Genomic DNA, 19,530 nt, shown 5'->3' with positions numbered 1-19,530 from the left:
TGAGCCAGCACGGTGTAGTGGTTAAGAGCAGCAGATTCTAATCTGGAGAACCAGGTTTTATTCTCCACATGAGTGGTAGACTGTAATCTGGTGAACCGGGTTTGTTTTCCCTGGTCCTCAACAAGAAACCTGCTGGGTGATCTTGGGCTAGTCACAGTTGTCTCAGGACTCTGCCATCTATTTCACAAGGGGTCTGTTGTGGTGAGGGGAAGGTAAGGCAATTGTAAGATGCTTTGAAACTCCTTAAAGGCAGAGAAAAATCAGGGTTTAAAAAGCCAACTCTTCTTCTCTGGACTGGATGCAAGAAAGAAATGTGTTTTGATGCCCAAGTATAATGCACAATAGTTTAGTAAAGGCAGGGATTACCTGTAAGAAGGAAATGCAGTCATTTGTATAGTTCAAATTATGCACTTGAGATTCAGATGAATAAGGTTTGAGCTACACTCACTGGGGAATACAACATATTGAATACCATGAATCTAATTTAGCTGGTGAAACTTCCCATGTTTTCAGTATCTGAGTATTATTTTGAGCATATTAAAATGGGCTTGCTTGTATGACTATTTCTTTCAAATATATTTTGAAATACCGTTTGGTGGCGGTGGGGGTCCTCTTTCTTGCTTGAGGAAAGAAGCTTCCTTTGTTATATGGATTCTCAGTGTTACAGAATCTTTATCAAATTGAAGCATACTGGGATGGGGAATGTTCAGAGTGCACGTGTGTGCATTTTTAAAGTTTTCACAGTACAAAGCATTTGGAATTATTTGAGTCTGTATCCACAAACTACATCATCCAGACTTCCTGTATCCTGGCCATACCGCAAGGACCTTTTTTTTTTGCTCCTGGAGACACAAATCAAGTGGTCTGTCACTCTTGTATGACTAAGCGCAGATAAAGTGTGTGAAAGTGCTGGACAGCAAACTGGGAGTCTGACAACTAAAGAGCTACTGGTAAAGAACCAGTTCAAAGGGTTGTGATATGCTTACTTTATTTTGAGGCCATTTTAGCCTGATTGCACCTGTAATAAAGAATGAAAAAATATTAAAGATGGTCTTTTCTTCAACTATCGAGTAATAGCTTTATTACATTGCAAGTTATTTTCAACTTAGTGTGAAAAAGTATCTGGAATGAAGTTTTGGTAATTTGCACATGTAAATTAATTTAAACAAAAGCCTATTTATTATTATTATTATTATTATTATTATTATTATTATAGTGCACAAGATTACCTGGAGTTTTAATTTACCATTCTACTCAAATTTTTATCCCTTGTTATTTACCACTGCCTCAAAACTCCTTAGAAATCTACGCTGACCAGTACAATTCTAGCATGGCCCTGAATAGGTCCACTTCAGCGGAGTCTGTTGTAGTGAGGATAAACACTCTAGTAGCGCTTTAAAGACAAACGCATTACAGCATAAGCTTTTGTGGATTACTGTCCACGTCTTCAGATGCTCATATCTGACCCAGCGGAACTACTGTTCTCGCCTAAGAATGAGAGCGCAACGGAACAGCCAACGAGGAAAGCGTTTCCGGAGGAACACAATAACTGACGGACTTGGTGTCCCAGCCAGCGTGTCCCTGCAGGGCGGGGAGACCCGCTAAAAAAACCAAAGGATGTTCCCTTCAAGACGCAGGTCTATGTATCGTCGAGCGAGCAGCGGGTAAATATGTCGACAGGGAGGGGATTACAAAAAAGAAAATATACGGGAGATCGAGAAGGTAGAGTGGGAAGAAGTCTGGTGATCCTCTTGTAGATAGATGAGCCAACGGTTCCGTTTCTCTCACGGCTCGACATAGTTTTTTTCAATGCTAATGCTGGACTCTGGAATATTTCAATCGCTGCTCCCCCCGCCTCCTCCATCCAACATCAGAGTGACAAACCAAGAGAAGCAATGTTAGGGCTGCTATGGAAATTGAAACAGCCGTTGGTCATCGGGAACAAGTTTAGCACCTTCTTTAACTGGCTGTGCCTCGAGTGTATCCTTTAGTTTTATCATGCATAAGTAAATGGCTGCCAAGTGCCATTCATTCTTAGGCTGACTCCGCATGGGCCAAAAACAGCAGTGTGAAAACGGTGTGAAAATGGTGTAAAAGGGTTTAAAATGGTATAAAAGGGTTTATACTGTTTTCACACTGTTTTCACACCACTGTTTTTGGCCCATGCGGAATCAGCCTTACAGAAGGAATTAAAACGTTGCATGAGAGTTGAAGAGGGGAAAGGCCAGCGTCAGAGGAGTGTCACAGGGGAGAGAGAAAGCTGGGAAATATTTCCGTGGACAGGGACTAGAACAGAAGAACTGGAACGGGAAAGTGGCTGGAACTTTTCTTTTACCCCAGCCTCTCCTTTAGCATTTATATTTCACTTAATTTGAGCTAAAGAAATTGTAATAGAGATGGTGTTGTCTCTGAGCCTTTCCCTGTCTTCTGAATTAAGCAACAGAAGGGTGGGAGTGAGACATGCAGAGATTGTGAAGACAATGCCTAATGGCTGCAGGATAGGACATATATTACATCATACCTAATGAAGGAAGGTGAAGTGTGAAACATGATACGTAGAACTAATTAGTAGCTGTAGAAAGTGAGTCATACAGAACTATTAGCACTTATGGTGAATGAGGAAACCTTTGTTCAGGCTTGGGCTGAAGAAAGAATGTTGGTTCTCTTGATTACTTCTAATTCAGCACTTTCTCACTGGAATTCTGTTCTGAGTAATCATGGCTACTTACCAAATGTGTGGAGTTAAGAGGAAGAGTTTTCAGATCAGGGGATGTAATTTAGGATCTTTGTATTGCATATACCTGGTATAAGGATTCCATTTCAGTGGAATATGAAGGAGTAAAAGTGGTTAAGAGTGTGAAATTTCATGTTCAAACCTGACTTCAGGCTTAAAGTTAATTTACACTTGTAAATTAACTAAGATGCTGTTTCTTGATTTTAGCCCAACATCCATAGTAAGGGAATAACAATGGATCGTCATCAAGGTTTGTAACAATAATATGTGAAGCAATTTGGCATGTATGGAAGTTTAGTATTGGTATCTTTCCCCATCCGTTTAGTAGTTGCTTCTTATTTGCACACTGCAATAATAGCCTAGTGAAGTTCATGATGCCAAGGAGCAGGCAAAACTAGAGGCTATCAACCACCTTTTCTCTGATATTTTGAGGAAACCTGTAGCAATTTGTTTGTCTCCTCTTGTACTGTTTTGGAGTGGTTTATCTAGTCTCACTGTGCTGTGTTGCCTTGTTCTTAATTTTGCTCCAGGTCCTGCCGGCTGCTGGACATTCTGCCTTGGAAATGCTCCCTCTTCCAGCTTTTCTTTATTGTCCTTTTGCTGGGTTTTCTCTCCCTGTTGTGGCTCCAGCTCAGTTGCTCAGGAGACATGACCAGAAATCGAGACACCCAGGCCACAGTATCTGGGAAATCTTGCACATTTGAGCCTCTACCTCAACTTCCTGATGACCCTTCATGGGGACCCCACCGTCTGGCCGTGTTGGTACCCTTCCGTGAGCGCTTTGAAGAGCTACTAGCCTTTGTACCCCACATGCATCGCTTCCTTAGCAGGAAGAAAATCCGCCATCATATTTTCATACTCAACCAGGTGGATCATTACAGGTACTGTGAGGTATGGGTGAACTTGAACCCTGTATACATGGTATCTTCCCCCATGATTCTTTATCCTAGAATTGGTATGTCAGTTTTTCAGAGCAGTTTAATGCTGGTTGGGAATCCTGAGGTCTTACACTAGATTATTCTTCCCACTTTTGATAGGGTACATCTGACCCTTCCTGACTCTATTAAGAGGCATGGGGTTATACCAGACTCAGCATTATTCTGGAGAAGCAAGTTGATGCAGCTACAAGATCCACAATTGTCCATACATGTGCCTTCTCTAGTGGCCCTCACTAGAGGACCTGTGTGATGAGGTTTGGAAGGTTCCCATGTTCCTCACATTTCACAAACTAAGGAAAACAGTTGTTTGGGAGGGCTTTTTTGTAAAGAAAATAGGGCTACATCACAACAGATTAGCCCTAGAAAATGTACTGTATTGTTCAACGTTTCATGGGTAACACTTATGTATGACATCTCTGTTTCAAATTTCTACAGTTCCTAGCCTTGTTAGATTGCTTACACTGGGTCATCTACTTTGAGTCTCAGTGAGAATGATAGATGATAAATAATGTAAGTAAGACATTCTTGGGTAGGGATAGGAAAAGGAAGATGTGCTTTCACATCTTTTAGTCTGCTGCCTCTGGGAGATGTACAAGATGGATATAGGTCTCTGGTGACTCTTAATGAAGCATTTTCTTGGATTCTTGTAGACATCCCAAAAGAACTAACTTTCCTATGTTCCTTTTCTGTCTTACACAAGTGTAGTTGAAATATTACTCTAATTTTGCTTGTGTTCCTTTCTTTAGATCAAGAGTATTATTTATTGAAACATGTCCTGCCTTTCCTCTTGGTTCAAGGCAGTTTACAATAATAGAACATTCCTAGCTAAAACCATGTTGGTCTGCAGCAGAAGAGCTAGAGTTGAGTTCAATAGCATCTTAGGCTCATTCCACACATGCAGAATAATGCACTTTCAAACTGCTTTCAATGCTCTTTGAAGCTGTGCAGAATGGCAAAATCCACTTGCAAACAGTTGTGAAAGTGGTTTGAAAACACATTATTTTGCGTGTGCGGAAGGGGCCTTAGAGATAAGTAAGATTTTCACGGTGCAAGCTTATATCCTGAAAATCTTTTTTTAAAATTAGATTTCTATATTGCCCCTCCCCTTCCAGTATCAGGGTGGTTCACAACAATTAATAAAACAAGATAAAATATAATAGCCATAAATATAAAACATTGACTCATTTAAAATCTGTACTTTTGAACTAGCTCAGATGGCAAAAATCTCATTGACAATGAGCTCAAAAAGGCCTTCAGATTGTGAGGGGATGAAAACAATTTCCACTTAATAGAGGAAATAGCAAGAGAGATGGTGGATGATGATCAGTGAGGGCCAGGATGGTGACCATTTCTGCTTCAACCATATGCCTGGTGGAACAGCTCCATCTTACAGACCCTGCGGAATTGCATTGGATCCTGCAGGGCCCTAGTCTCATTAGGCAGAGTGTTCCACCAGGCCGAGTGGTCTCCAAGGTGCTGCTGGACTTTAGCTCTTTTTGTACAGTGTTACTTACAGTTCTGCCTCGGGTGATTTGCTGACCTCAGGTTTAATTTGAGCTAGAATTGTTTATAAACCAGCTCCAGTGGTCCTACCAAGGAGTTTCATTTGGTCTGCTTCATTTAGTCTGCGATTCACTGTGTAGCTTTCATTGCCACTGTGAATTCAGAAATTTTCCATGCTGTTTCCTTGCCATCAGAGGGTTTTTTTTTGTTAAGATCAGCAATTGATATATTGCTAGAGCATTATAATGGTGTAACAGTCTTATCTACTAGGTCCTCTGATTTTTTTCATTTTTGTTGTTGTTGCAGAGATAGAAGGGAGCTGGCATATTTATGCAGTGAAAACGACTAAAGACTTTTGAAATGAAAGCTGCCATTCAGAATAACTAGTTGCTAGATTGCTATACCATTATCATGCTTTAGCAATGTGTCCATTGCTAATTTAAGAAAAAGACCCAAAAGCCACTTGGACGGGGGCAGCCACAGGAAGGCTGCCAGTAAGTGTGAGATCTGCAAAAATAAATACCTTTCCACATACATGGCACAGAAACATGATTTGACTGTGATCTTTTTTTAAAAAAAGTCATACCAAACCAGGTTTGGGAAAATTGCAGCAAAGGTGGGGAAAACATGGCCAAGTGATGACTGAGGGATGGCATAGTGTGCATTCTCCAAAAACACCCACTTTGACATGGATGACAAACTTGAGCAAAGAAGTAACCTTCAAAAATCATGAAGGTTGTGAAGAAACCTTCAGTGTGCTTCAAATACATCCCAGAAAGCAAAACCATATCTGGCATTTTCTGCTTCCTTGAATACAGTGTGCCTATCATCACCTTTCCAGTTTTGTTCCTCATTCCATTTTTTCATGCCTGCTTCAGTTGCTTTCATAAAGGTTTCTAGTTGGACTCTTTGCCTCTTCTAGAACTCCAAGTTGTTGTTGTTTTGTAACAAATTGATGCTGAATTTGTGCTGTTGCACTTGGATCCTTGCATGTTCACCTGGCCATTTTTGTTTTTAAATGTCCTACCTGTTTAGAATACCAGAATGAAAGATCAAATGTATATGGCAGTCAAGCAGAATGCTTGCTCTTTAGAGAGAGGGAAGCTTTTGAAGGACAAACCCAGAAAGCAGAACACAAATGGTGACTGTTTGCCCACATCCTGTGCACAGTGCAATCTTCTCATGTTGTTGGCTAGCAGCAGATCATTTGAACATCTATTTGTGTTCTCATGGCCCAAGTAAGCAAAAGCGTAGGGAATTTGGAAATGTTTATAGTTTCAGTTAGATGGGAAGGTGACAAAGTGACTTTATTGAGTGCTCAGTCATGTTGTGGATGATGTTAACATGACCCTGTTTCAGTGATTAACATGCAAAATTGTGAGGAACAAATACTTTAATTCAAAAGCTACTGCTTTGTGTAACTCCCCCCCCTTAATATTGCCCCTTTGTGTTTATCATGTATAACATATGCATTACGTAGAGCTACATTCAGCAATTAACTGTGCTTGGGGGATACGTGAGCTTAAAGATCATGCAGGTTTGTTCCCTGAGGCATTGTGGCTTTGCCAACACTATAATAAAATGTCATGTGCACATAATCTCATATTATTAGCCCTCTGTTTCCCCATATTATAAAATTTGTGTAAAAGTGTTCAGGAGATGGGTGCAAGGTGGAAGCTTTAGGCTATTATTTAAATATAGAGATAAGATTAATTCCTATGCACACTTAACTCCTTCTAGAGATCTCTACTGTTCTTCCAGGTGTGCTTGCTGCTGTTCTTCCATTCTATCTGATCACCCCTAAATCTGATGTCAATTCTCCCCACCCCTTCCAAAACCTAAACACATAGAGTTGGAAGAGGTACAGGAAAAGGTAGCTAAAATGATTAAGCATTTGGGACTCCTTTAATACATGAAAAAAAACCTAACATATTTGGGGACTTTTAATTGGAATTATGTTCCTTTCTCCTAATAACAGAGTTTGGAGTCTCCTAGTGAAAATGACTGTTAGGATCTTCCTTTCAAGGCTCAGCATCATGCCAGTCACAGGGGAAAAAAATTATAAAAGGCATGAGTGGGGAAGAATGGACATTAAACAAGATACATATGTGCCAATAAAGTGATTTCTGACCAGTTGCACAATTTGATCTAATTATTGAATCTGAGAAGTAGCCTGACATTCTAAACTTTTTGCTGTACAGTGGCTGGGTGTGAAGGTGAGCTTTTTTGATGCATAATGATAGTTGGGTATCATTTTGTTCCCAGAACAGTTCAGGGCTAATCTGCTGACGTTGCTGTCTCGGGCAGGTTCAACAGAGCATCTCTGATCAATGTGGGCTTCCTGGAGAGTGGCAATGACACAGACTATATTGCCATGCATGATGTGGACTTGCTGCCTCTCAATGAGGAATTGGACTATAGCTTCCCAGCTGCTGGCCCTTTCCATGTGGCATCACCTGAGCTCCATCCTCTCTACCACTATAGCACCTATGTGGGTGGTATCCTGCTGCTCACCAAGCACCATTACAGAATGGTGAGACTCAAGTTATTTCATTTTTTGGGAGGGAAGGTTCCTGGAATCCTTGCTTCGAAAATGTGTTATTTCTTTCTTTTGCGGGGTGGGCAGAGCAGAGCAGAATGCGAGAGAGTCATCCTGCTCGCTTAGTGTTTATTGGTGTTGGTAACTGGTAATTTAATTTATATACTGCCTTCTCCTGAGAGGCTCAGGGCGGTGTACAACAACATGATACTTAGACCTAATGTTCTATGTTGTCTGTCATCAGTCATAAACAGCACCACCTACTTCTTGAAGAATATTAATATAATTATGCTCGATATGCCTTAGCAAAAAATGACAGTATGTTTGTTGAAGTGAAAGGGTTAACAGCATCTGTCCTATTGTTGCAGTGCAATGGAATGTCCAACCGCTTCTGGGGCTGGGGCCGAGAGGATGATGAATTTTATCGCCGCATCAAAGGGGCTGGACTTCAAGTAAGGATGCTGCATGCCTGTAGCTGGGGGCAGGATAGGACAGCGTTTGGTCCTCAGGGCTCTTTAGACCTTCTATTTCTTCTCAGAGAGGAATGTTGTTTTGTTAAATTTCTGCATATACAGCAAGGATGTCTGTCCTCAGACAAGTGGTACTCGTGAGCTCTACTGTTTTATTTCAGCTTTTCCGGCCCTCAGGGATAACAAGTGGATATAAGACCTTTCAACACATACATGACCCAGCTTGGCGCAAAAGAGACCAGAAGCGCATTGCTTCCCAGAAGCAGGTGAGCATTTCCCTCATGACCCATCTGTGAGTAGAAGATGTGGAATTTGTCAAGGTTTGTTGCAGGCCCTACACTGTTGCCTGAAGACTATTGCTTATATTTCAGCTGTTTGTTTAATTAGAGGTTCTTTTTGTTCAATTATATTCTTTCTTAGCTGTCAGAGGGTACAGGACATTTTTTCTGAAAATTACAGAAGAGACCTACTGTTTCTACAAAATCTAGACAATATTGAACAGTAACTTAAACATACATTTCAGTCCTTTATGGCTAAAAGTAAAAACCAAGCTAGATAAGAAATGAATGCTAGAAACCAGGGAACATATTCTTTGCCAGTAATGCCACTTACAGTTCCTGTCACTTTGCCTCTACAATTTCTTCCTAATATTCTCTGGATACTAGCTTTCTCTCCTTCAGATTTTTTTTTAAATTAAAGGTATTCCATGTATATAAAGTAAGCATATGCAAACTGCAGTTATACCTACAAAGGTTATGCAGACTCTGGGAGTCTTTACTGGGAGTTGGTATTGTTAGTGATCTCAAGGAAATAATTTTGGCACAAAAGAGAGAATAAAAAACTTCCTGAAAGATCTTAAAAGGTTTACCGTTTTCATATCTTGCTGTTCCATTTGGCTGCTGCTTCAGTCCCATTTTTTATTTTACAAAATGTATACCCTGCATTTTTGCCCTTACAATGGTCACCTCATGAAGCTGCCCTATAGTGAGTCAGGTCCTGTCACATTGTCATGGCCTAGCCAGGCTTAGCTGTCCCAGGTAACCCTAAGGATTCCTCAGATGAGGAATTGGACACTGGCATCACACCTTTCCTCAGCAGAGGCACCAGAGGAAGATGAGAAAGTCCACACAGGTCCAGTCTTACAGCCAGGCCCAAACACAGAAGACCCACATTCCTCCACCCCCAAGCCAGATGCAAGGGACCCAACACTGGCCTGCCCTCCCCCCACTTTTGCTGAGCCCCACGAGCAGCACCAGAGAAAGCTGTGCAGTGACTTACATGAAAGGAGACACATCACTCACTTGGCTGCTCAGTGTTGGTCAGGCTTCAGCTGTGATGGTGAGTACTTGTAGGAGTAGGTACATGATACATGAGCTAGGTGCACAGCATCTCTGGTTGCCAGGTGAGCATCTGGCTTAAAAGAGATCAAGGGAAGAGCTGCCATGTGGTAGCAATGACTCTTTCATGCCTATTCCATGGATTTTGCTGTGCTGAACCCTGAGTTTCCCATCCTGACCTCGGCTTGTGCTACGGTTCCTTCTTGCTTGTCTCCCAACCTGACTTCAGCTTGTGCTACGGCTTCTGCCTACTGCTCTTGACTTGACCATGGCTTATGTGCTTGCCATATATGGGTAATCTAGCTAAGTGCCATCCTAAACAGAATTACACCTGTCTTAGCCCGTTCATTGGGCTTAGAAGGATGAAACTTTGTTTAGGATTGTACTGTGTACTACTACTCTTACCAGGATAAAGGTTGATTTGAAGGGGGAAAGGGTGGTTGGTGCTGTGAAGAGGATCATAATGAAATCATTGGCTGGATTCCAGGTACTGGAATGGTCCAGGCAGCCTGAATTGGGGGGCAGAGATCTTCTTTCTGCAGTAACCTCTGAAATAATTTGCCCAAAATCCCCAGGGAATAGCTTGGATTTTTACTGAGGGAGAAAAATTTACAGGAAGTCCATGCACCTTGTGTCCCCACTGTTTTGACTCAAGAGTGTACAAATCTATACACTGATTTATTTATATCATAAAGAAGTTTGCATATTTGCTGTTTTAAAGCAGGAGTGTTGGACAGCTGTGATCATGCAGCCAACTTTTCTACTTATTTTCAGCCAAAACCCTCTTTACCACAGCCCCCACATGCCTGGTGTATAGGCAGGTCCCATGGTCTTCAGCATAACCTTTTTAATGGTTCTTTCTCTTCCCTTTTTCATCAGTGGAAAAGGTAATCTGTTCCATCCCATAGATTGTGGCATTTAACCTGCGATGCAGAATTTTAAGGAGAATCCTAAAAAGCTTTTCCCTCACCCCATTTTTTATTGTTTTGCGTATTTTCAATTTTCAAAAATTGAAAAATTATAGCAGTTTTCCCCCCTGGAAATTATGAAAGTCTGAGAAAGGGTTCCAGTATTCGGAACATCTTAACTCAGTGCAACAACATCAGTGCAATTTCTTCCCTATTAAAATAAACAACCAAACAAGAAAGGGTTCCTAAATTTCCTAAAGGCCCTGCAGAAACCAATTTGTGCAACTCTTTGATTTGTGTGAATCATACTAAGTGAATTTATACAGACTTGACTTGCACAACTCATTCCAATTTGCAATGTGGCAAAATTTTAGATTTTTAAAAGCAGAATTCTCTGGCCTTATGATAACTGCAGACCGCCTCCCCTTTGCCATAGCCATGCTCTGAGCCTGTGCTTTTGTTTTTTATGACACTTTTGTCTCCTCCTGAGCTTGCTCTCCTCCTGGCATTTTTCTTAGCTCTTCCTGTTAGGGTTTTCATAACGATATCCTTTCATCTCCTGCATCAGTTTTGTGAATGATAATGGCATTTTTGTTTTCATTCAGGAGCAGTTCAAGGTGGACCGCAGTGGAGGACTGACCAACCTGCAGTACAGAGTGGAATCACGCACTCTGTTGAGTGTGGCAGGAGCTCCTTGCACAGTCCTCAACATCTTCCTAGAATGTGACCCCAGTGAGACACCCTGGTGTGCATTTGGCTGAGATGCTCGCCACACAGACTTCTTACTACGTTCCTACAGCAGCTGCTGGTTGCCAGGATTGCAGCTGAACCCACGGAAGACAGATTCCCCCACAGAAACTAACAGCTGGGCATGGATGCCTGTGGGTCAGATGATTAAAAAGAAGGCTGAGGAGTCACATCAGGTGACAGGTATATGCAGGGCACTGCCTGTCCTGCAAGGATACTGTAAAGTGACAACGAATGTGAAGTTGCTTGCAAACATCAGTCAGCTGAGTCGCTATGCAGCCTGCCATTAAGAAGGATGCCGGTTCACCTTACCTGAAGATTGTATAGTCTTTGCTGGAAGAATTCACTTGTTTACCTACACTTTAATAAACTGAAGAGTAAGCAGCAGGACGGACTGAATGGCAGGGTGGGGGACAAAGGCTGAAAGCTTGTTTTGGAGACCTTTTTGCTCAGGCTGACACCTAAGGGTGATGCTCTTAGAGAATCTGTATCAGGTTGCTGGAAGGATGCATCTCTTGTGTGCCAAAATCTGCATAGGTTCCTGCTGTGAAACTCCCCTGCAGGATCATTTCTTGACGTCTTCAGTCTGGCTCCAAGAGCATAACCGCCTTCCATCTTACTGAAGCCCATCATGGCCTGGGAACATGCATTTGGGCTGTTAAATGATGTAAACACTGCTGGCTTATTGCAACAAGGGCATTAAAGCAAGTGAACATTGAAAGGACAACATGGGGTGGAATATGTATGAGTGCATGTACGTAAGCATTGTCACATGAATTGTCATATTCTCCTGTCACTTTCCTTTTCTAACAATGCAACTTTCTAATTCTAGAATCCAGAGTCCTAACCTAAACCAGTCTTCTGATCCATGACTAGCCTTGATCTTGCCAGGAGCTCCACAGCATCAAAGAAACCAGCCACACCCCCAGATATTTTTTGAATATGATACATTTGTACATAGCTGCTTCTTCCAATTAGTTTTTCAGCAAGAGAGTTTTGAGACAGATCTGAAACCCCAATATCAGGAACCCAAACCAAAACATCTAAGACAGGAGTGATAGCTCCTATGCAGTCGCAGCTGGCACCTGCGGAAGCGGCTGGTTGTAGAGCTAGTGGTCTGATGAAGGCTCACTGTAGAGAGGTGAAGGGTCTGTGCCTGTGGAGGGATTTCACTGGGTCCTGCAGCACGCAGAAGAAGAGATGGTTGCCAAGGCTCCATAGCAATACCTGCTGCCTCTGGACTCCTCTCTTCTTTCAGAGGCTTAGATTTTTTATTGGGAGGCAAAGTGAAGATGCTACTAAACTGTTCCAGGGTAACTGGGTGCTCTGACTGACTTGAACAGTCTGCCAAGTTCATAGCTTCAGATGAAAGGTCCTTGTAGTTGTGTGACGTGAGCTTTTGCAGCTGTATTGTGGATGCAGGTTTTCTCCCAGCTAGAGCTGCTGTAAGAGAGTAAAGGCACAGGGGATACACAGTTGTGACTTCTTAGCGCGCCCCCCTCCCCCCCGGGTGGTTTCCACTTAAAGCTTTCCCTACCACTGCCTCTACTGCCCTGTAGACCACATTCAAAAGGCAGAGGTATACCAGGGTGCCTATTCTGCTACACAGTGTACATCAGGAACCTAAAACTCACATTTCTGGCCTGATATTATTGGAGGACAGAAATTTTAGAAAACCACACAAGATGGTTGAATATTTGCATTCAAAGTGAGTTTTCAATGTGGTTTTCAATGTTATGTCCGGGTTCTCTCCCACCTTCTAGGCCACTGAGCCTGCTGTACTGTCTCCCACTCCCAGCTAATCTTTCCTTGCCAGTATACTCCCTATTCAAATCTTTCAAATTTTTCTGCTGTTCAACCATACAGTCAAGTAGGTTACTCTGCATGACTTACTGATTGCCAAATCTATGGTCCCTTATCAAAAACCTTGGGTGGGTGGGAGGGGTTAATATAATTATTGGAGTACTTGCAAAGGAGATAAAAATCATATTTCCCCCTTTTCTGACATCACTTTTGATTTCCCTTCTCCCCACTACCACCAAAGGCATTCTTGGGGCATTCCCATACGCATTAGTGAAAAGATCAGGGCAAATGGAGAGAATGTGGAAAAGAACAAGGCATAGTGCAAACAGGACTGCTGCTTTCCTAGTATGTATAGAACTAGCAAACAATGAAATTGAACTGAATGAGACAGTAATGCAAGGGAGCAGAGCAATCCTTTTTCCCAAGCCTCTGCCAGGTGTAGACCATGTCCCTCTGGTAGTGTGAGCTTTCTGATCTCACTGTTCAGCTACAAGGAAGCTATTATAGCAGGTAAGGGCTGGTGATAGCCAATGTAGGAGACTGGCTTAAAAGTCCTACCCTTCAGTTATCTGGTTCTTTGTTCGACCGTATGACAAGCTTATTAAGCAGCTACAGAGCTTGGGAGTCTGATGCTTGTTTGGATGCTGAAGAAGAACATGTAAAAATATTAGGTGGGTTTGATTACAGTGTTGCCATTCTTGGTACTGAGCATGCATTTTATTGGCCTGGAGGCATTCTGGCTTGCTTCCTTCTCCAACCAAGAATGGTACTTCCACCTCAGGTAAACTTCTGCTCCATGTTCTAAAGGTTAATTACTTGACGCTGCTGTTCATTTTCTGACATAAAGATGAAACTATGGGACGACCTCTGATAATCTGCCCCTAGGGTCTGCACCTAAGGGCCATGTGTGTGTGGAGAAATTAACAACAGGAAGAGATTTGTCAACTCACTGTAGCCAGTGAGGTCTTTGTGAAGAGCTGTAACTGTCTAGAGAGGCATTGCAAAGTCACCTGCTACAATGGGCAACGAGTCCCCCAACTTGGGTCCAGACTTTGCTGTTGAGATCTCTAGTTCTGTGTTCACGCTGGAAGAAGATGAATCCTCTTCATTTGTCTGAGAAAGAAAAGCATAATACAATGGCCAACACAGCAGCCTTAGAGATAAACATGCTGTGGTTCAAACACCAATTCTCAAGCAGATCTATTGTCTACTACCTCACTTTATAGCAAGATATTCTATAAAGCTTTCTGTAATGTTTGTGGCCTATGTTGCTTCTCTTCCCCAACATTACTTTGTTTCCCCAACGAAAGTGAGAAAGGGAGTCAGGCTCCTATTTACATGGGGGGCTGCTTTTAAAGGAAGCTGTGTTCTGTAGTATTTGTTCTTAAATAGTGTTTTTTGTTTTTATGGCATGGGAAGCTTGGCACTGCATTAAGTCCAATTATTTTGGATTCAGGCCAAGACTTCAAATGTGATACCAGGAATGGTTTTTGGTCTGGAATATGTCTGTGATAATATGGGGCAGGAAGTAGAAAAGAACTATTCATAAATTGAATGTATGCTCTAACCAGGATAGGTTTCTCATGGAGTGCATTCATGTGGATAATGCAAAGTGAATTCATATGACCCTCATGGAACATGTCCCAAAAGCTTCTGGGTCCTCATGGCTGAATATAAGATCATGGACTTTCTGCAGCATGCGGCTCTTCACAGGAAAAATTAAAGGTCTGGCAATGGGTTTGCCCGGTTCTACATACCATGCTGGATGAGTGGGACTGAGTTTCTTTGTATGCCTTGTACTTGCTTCCCTTTCTGCTATCACAAAATCTGGTGAAGAGAGACCAGCCACCACGAGAGCTGAGTGATGGCCCATTGCTTGGTGAGGAGATCTGCAGAAACTGGATATCAAGCTGTAGCTGTCCTCTCATCTTCTCTTTCTTCCCATGCCTCGATTGCAGCACAAACCACCTGCAGACATAAAAGCATGGCACCTGCCACATGTACTCAGCTCCTGCCAGCTACCATGGCAGAACAAAGGTGACTCTGTAGCAGAACAAGTCTCAGCCTCTGATACCATACACCCAGAAGTGTGATAGCATATGCCTGGATAGTGTGAATGTAACAACAGTGTTAGCTGCTTATCTATAAGGTACTGCTGAACGCTGAAAAGAACTGTACAGTTCCTGTAGAGTTCTGAGTAGGGGAAGATGTCTGATGAAAGTACTCGTCCCCACTTGGCAAGATCCTTTAGGTGATCATCTACTTACTTGGTTGTACAGCTACCACTGTAAGGTACAACTTGGCACAGGATTATCTTTATTCACTACAACAACTGCCTGCCCTTCAGTGCAAACGGTAAAAATAGTGTTGCTGGTACTTTGCTGCAAATGGAACTTGCCAGATTCTGTACCCGGATAGACACTGCCACTTTCATATTACTAAATGACTAGTATGGAGAGCCAGCCTGGTGTAGTGGTTAAGATGTCAAACTATGACCTGGGAAATCCAGGTTCAAATCTCCATTCATGCCATGTAAGCTTGTTGGGTGACCTTGGGCCTGTCACACAGCTTTGACCCTACTTAGTATTTGAATGGGAGACCTCCAAGGAATACTGGGGGTTGTGATGTGAAAATGAGTAATGACAAATCATCTTCCAACATCTCTTGCTTTGAAAAACTACAGGGTCTCCATAAATCAGTTGTGTAAATATTCCCAATAAGCTAAAAGAACAAACCTGCAATCTGGGAATCATTGCCAGCTGAGAAGACAGAATACTCCCCTCTCCAAACTGCAAGTTTCCCATATCCCATACTTAATCCCACTCTGCAGCTTGGATAGGTGACCTCAACTTAACTCGAGAGGATGGATGTCGCACTAGCTGTTTGACTATACTCACTCATTTTTTCTCTTTGTTTTGTCCTGAAAAAGTTGAGCCAAGGGCAGGGAGATTCTGCCCAGGAACTGGCTGAAATGATGCAAGGACTGATGCATGACAGTAAGGACGAGGCTGTGCTCTTTTGAGTCATCCAGCACATTGGGCAGCTGCAGTAAGCATTCCTCATGCCACTCAGGAGTTAGGCTGTGGGATGAAATGGAGGTCCTAAACTTTTGCTTTTGTAGCTGGATCACAACATAGGGGTTGCAAGCAGTTCCCTTTGTGCGCAGGGAGCAGGCACGCAGGACAGTCACACGCAGGTGGGTAGGATGCCATTCCTGCTCATTTTCTCTATCCTCAGCCTCCCTAGGGAGAAAAATAGTAGTAGCAGTAGTAGGTACATTGGGTATTTAATGTAGCATGTGATGTAAATTAACAGGGGGCAAACATTATTCTGTAGATGAAATGGACAGCAACAAATTTAGGAATGGCATACAAACTTAAATTGGCAGGGAGGATTTAGAACCCTTAGTGGCAGGAGAGATACTGGCTGTAGAATGCCTGGAATGGATAAAGCAAACCTAGTCAAATGGTGAGCCCACAACCAAACACACCTTGTCCTGAGATGTAGGGGAGGTAAGGCACCCAAACCATCTAAACTAGACATATACACTTGCTCTTCTCCCAATTATGCTCTCAAGAACTTAGGTAGTATGTAGGAGGAAAAGGAGATGGTGGCACAAAAGTGCTTGTTTTATTTATGTCAGTTATAGTCTACTTTTCTCACTGAGGTTCAAGGCAGATCACACAGCCTGAGACTCAAAAGTGATGTGAAAGTGTCCCTTGAGAAAACAAAAAAGGAAAAGAGCAGCAGGAAGAGTGATCGAAGGGCTGGACTAAAACTGAGGCCTCTTACCTATGTATAGAGGTCATTATAACATTGTTTGCATGTGGTCTTCATGTTGCTTTCAATTTATGATGACCCTATGAACTAATGTCCTTCAAAATGTCCTATCATTAACAACCTTGCTCAGGTCTTACAAACTGAGGGATATGGCTTCCTTGATTGAACCAATTCATCTTGTTAGGTCTTCCTCTTCATGCTGTCTTCAACTTTTCATAGCATTATTTTTTCCAGTGACTCTACTCATAATGTGACCAAGGTACAGTAGCCTCAGTTTAGTCATCTGAGCTTCTAAGGAGAATTCAGGCTTGATTTGACTAGAACCAGCTTATTTATCCTTCTCGCTGTCCATGGTATCTGTAAAACTATCCTCCAACACTACATTTCAAATGAATCACTTTTTTTTCCAGTTAGCTGTCTTCACTGTCCAACCTTCACACCTGTACATAATAATGGGGTGACCAACTCTGGAAAATTAGTATGAAATAATTCTATATTGCTGTTCTTCCAACTTTAAGGTTGCCAGCTCTGGGTTGGGAGAAACCTGGAGATTTGAGGGTGAAGCCTGGGGAGGGACCTCAGTGAGGTATATTGCCATAGAGTCCACCTTCCAAAGGAACCATTTTCTTAATGAGAATTGATTTCTGTACATTGGAGACCAGTTGTAATTCCCAGAGAACTCCAGCAACCACATAGAGGTTGGTAGCCCTAGGAAGGCAGGGTTTGGGGAGCAGTGGGACCTCAGTGGAGCAAGCAACCATGTTCTCCAAGGAACTGATTTCTGAAACCTGGAGATTAGTTGTAATTCCAGGAAATCTCCAGCCACCATTTGGAGGGTGGCAACCCTTTGGGAGTGCCAGTCTAGTGTTGGAGTTGAGTAGGAAAATCCGGGCTCCCATCCCTGCTCAGCTATGAATGTCAGGGCTGTTCACTCACTTGCCCTCCTCAAACTCAGACCTCCCCTCTCCCCGCCCCCCACGTAATTTTTGCAGCCTCTGATGAAGGGTTCATACAAACTCAGAAGCCTCTACAATATTTTGTGCCATTTTGATTGATACTAACAAAAATATATTTCACGGGTTTTGGCTAAAATATGGGAAAGAATTGTTTAGAGGAAGGCTGCAGTAGAATTGGTAATCAGGATGAATAGCCAGGCTGTTTGAGGTGATTGGGGGGGGGGGGGGCAGAGTGAGTCCCGGTTTAGCTGTTCTCCAGAATGTAGAGATTCTTTACCCGGTCACTGAGAAGGGTCTTACGGATCCCTCATTTCCTTTGAGATCCATGCAGGCCGCTCCCATTCAACACAGCCATACTCCTTAGCAACAGAGCGAGCATAGCCTAACATTCCTACCTTGGAGCGTAGAAGGGGACTCGCGTGCCATCAGGTGGGCGGAGTTATTCCTAGCCCCGCCTCTTGCGGAATCCTCCTGCCTTGGTTGGTTGCAGCCTGGTCCTGGCAATGGAATCCGGGAAAGCGATTTTGAAGGGGAGGAGTCTGTCCTGTTTCTCCTCTGCTCTGTGAAGAAGCGGGAAGCTTTCCTTTGAGCAGGGAGTTTTTACTCTCTAAAGCTCACACCCTGAAACTCTTGTTGGTCTGGAAGATGCTGCTGGACTCGAATCTAACTTGTGCAGCTGCTAGTCAAACCGAATTCCACTCCTGGCATTTAGAACTGATTGTACTTTTAAAACTTCTCAGACCCAACCCGCAGGAGGGCGACGGGCAAGGCGCACCCGCCGTTCCTGACTGACCCAGACTTCCTGGAGTTGGGAACAGGGTGCTCATCCCTAGTCTTGCCCCTCCTGCAGTCGGAGATCCTCCACCACGTTTCGCAGGGATCCTAATCGCAACTGCATTAAAATGATTTGGCGCTTCGAACTCCGAAGGAGGTAAAACTCCATACGTATACAAGCCTAGCTTTACCTGAGAGGAACTCTGCAAATTTGAGGATGTATTTGTATTGTGGAAGGCTTTCACGGCCACATTCAACTGGTTGTGGAGGGTTTTCCGGGCTGCGTGGCTGTGGTCTGGTGGATGTTGTTCCTAACGTTTCGCCTGCATCTGTTGCTGGCATCTTCAGAGGTGTATCACAGAGGAAAGTCTGTTACACACTGTGTCCAATGAGAAGGGGATGTTTTAGTGGGGTATAAATTGTCATGTCCCCAGGTGGGGAACCAATCAGTAAGTGTTTGGGTGGAACTTGCTATGCAAAGGTGTGACCAGCCACAGATGCAGGCAAAACGTTAGGAACAAGATACACCAGACCACAGTCACACAGCCCAGAAAACTCACCACAACCAGTTGAGGTTTGCTCTCCCTTTTCTGACTGAGGCCCCCTTCCACACATGCAGAATAATGCACTTTCCATCCACTTTCACAATTGTTTGCAAGTGGATTTTGCTATTCCGCACAATAAATTCCAACTGCAAAGTGCATTGAAAGTGGATTGAAAGTGCATTATTCTGCATGTGCAGAAGGGGCCAGGTTTCTGCAGCGCAGAGCTTCCCCCCACTTTGTTCGATGTCCCATCCTGTTGATTGTCTTTGATTTAACTGTGATCTGCTTGAGCCTTAGTGAGAAAGGTGAACTATAAATCAATAAAATATAATAAACCTGCGGTGCTTTAGAGGTGGAACTCATTTATGGAAAGTAGGCTTTCCTACGTGATGGCGATGCAAAAACGCTTTTTTTAAAAGGGAAGGAAAGAAGCCTGCAGATTATTAGCTTCCTGAATTCTGAACACGCGGCCTCGGAAGATGGCGCATGGCAGAGT

The 19,530-nt window shown here is 43.0% G+C and overlaps 2 protein-coding genes across 3 annotated transcripts; one reads left to right on the top strand and one right to left on the bottom strand.

Moving 5' to 3' along the window:
• The first annotated feature begins 1,537 nt into the window (after window positions 1–1,537).
• B4GALT7 (beta-1,4-galactosyltransferase 7) lies at window positions 1,538–12,029 on the top strand. Of its 2 annotated transcripts, none has more exons than XM_048491616.1 (6): window positions 1,538–1,664; window positions 3,265–3,615; window positions 7,483–7,708; window positions 8,083–8,166; window positions 8,346–8,450; window positions 11,035–12,029. In XM_048491616.1, the coding sequence occupies exons 1-6, from the start codon at window positions 1,618–1,620 to the stop codon at window positions 11,188–11,190; spliced, it is 969 nt and encodes a 322-aa protein (XP_048347573.1). In that variant the 5' UTR covers window positions 1,538–1,617; the 3' UTR covers window positions 11,191–12,029. The 2 variants fall into 2 exon arrangements, with proteins under 2 accessions (XP_048347573.1, XP_048347574.1); XM_048491617.1 differs by having other exon boundaries at window positions 1,610–1,722.
• LOC125429981 (rab11 family-interacting protein 2-like) lies at window positions 11,895–18,141 on the bottom strand. Its single transcript, XM_048491618.1, has 5 exons — window positions 18,111–18,141; window positions 15,877–16,221; window positions 14,737–14,947; window positions 13,990–14,092; window positions 11,895–12,619 (listed from the first exon to the last, which is right to left on the bottom strand). The coding sequence occupies exons 2-5, from the start codon at window positions 15,969–15,971 to the stop codon at window positions 12,198–12,200; spliced, it is 831 nt and encodes a 276-aa protein (XP_048347575.1). The 5' UTR covers window positions 15,972–16,221; window positions 18,111–18,141; the 3' UTR covers window positions 11,895–12,197.
• Window positions 18,142–19,530: the final 1,389 nt, after the last annotated feature.

This window comes from Sphaerodactylus townsendi, linkage group LG03 (assembly GCF_021028975.2).
Source record: "Sphaerodactylus townsendi isolate TG3544 linkage group LG03, MPM_Stown_v2.3, whole genome shotgun sequence".
Classification (NCBI taxonomy): domain Eukaryota; kingdom Metazoa; phylum Chordata; class Lepidosauria; order Squamata; family Sphaerodactylidae; genus Sphaerodactylus; species Sphaerodactylus townsendi.
The sequence above is the reverse complement of the archived record's forward strand: the minus strand, read 5'-3'. Positions and strand labels throughout refer to the sequence as shown.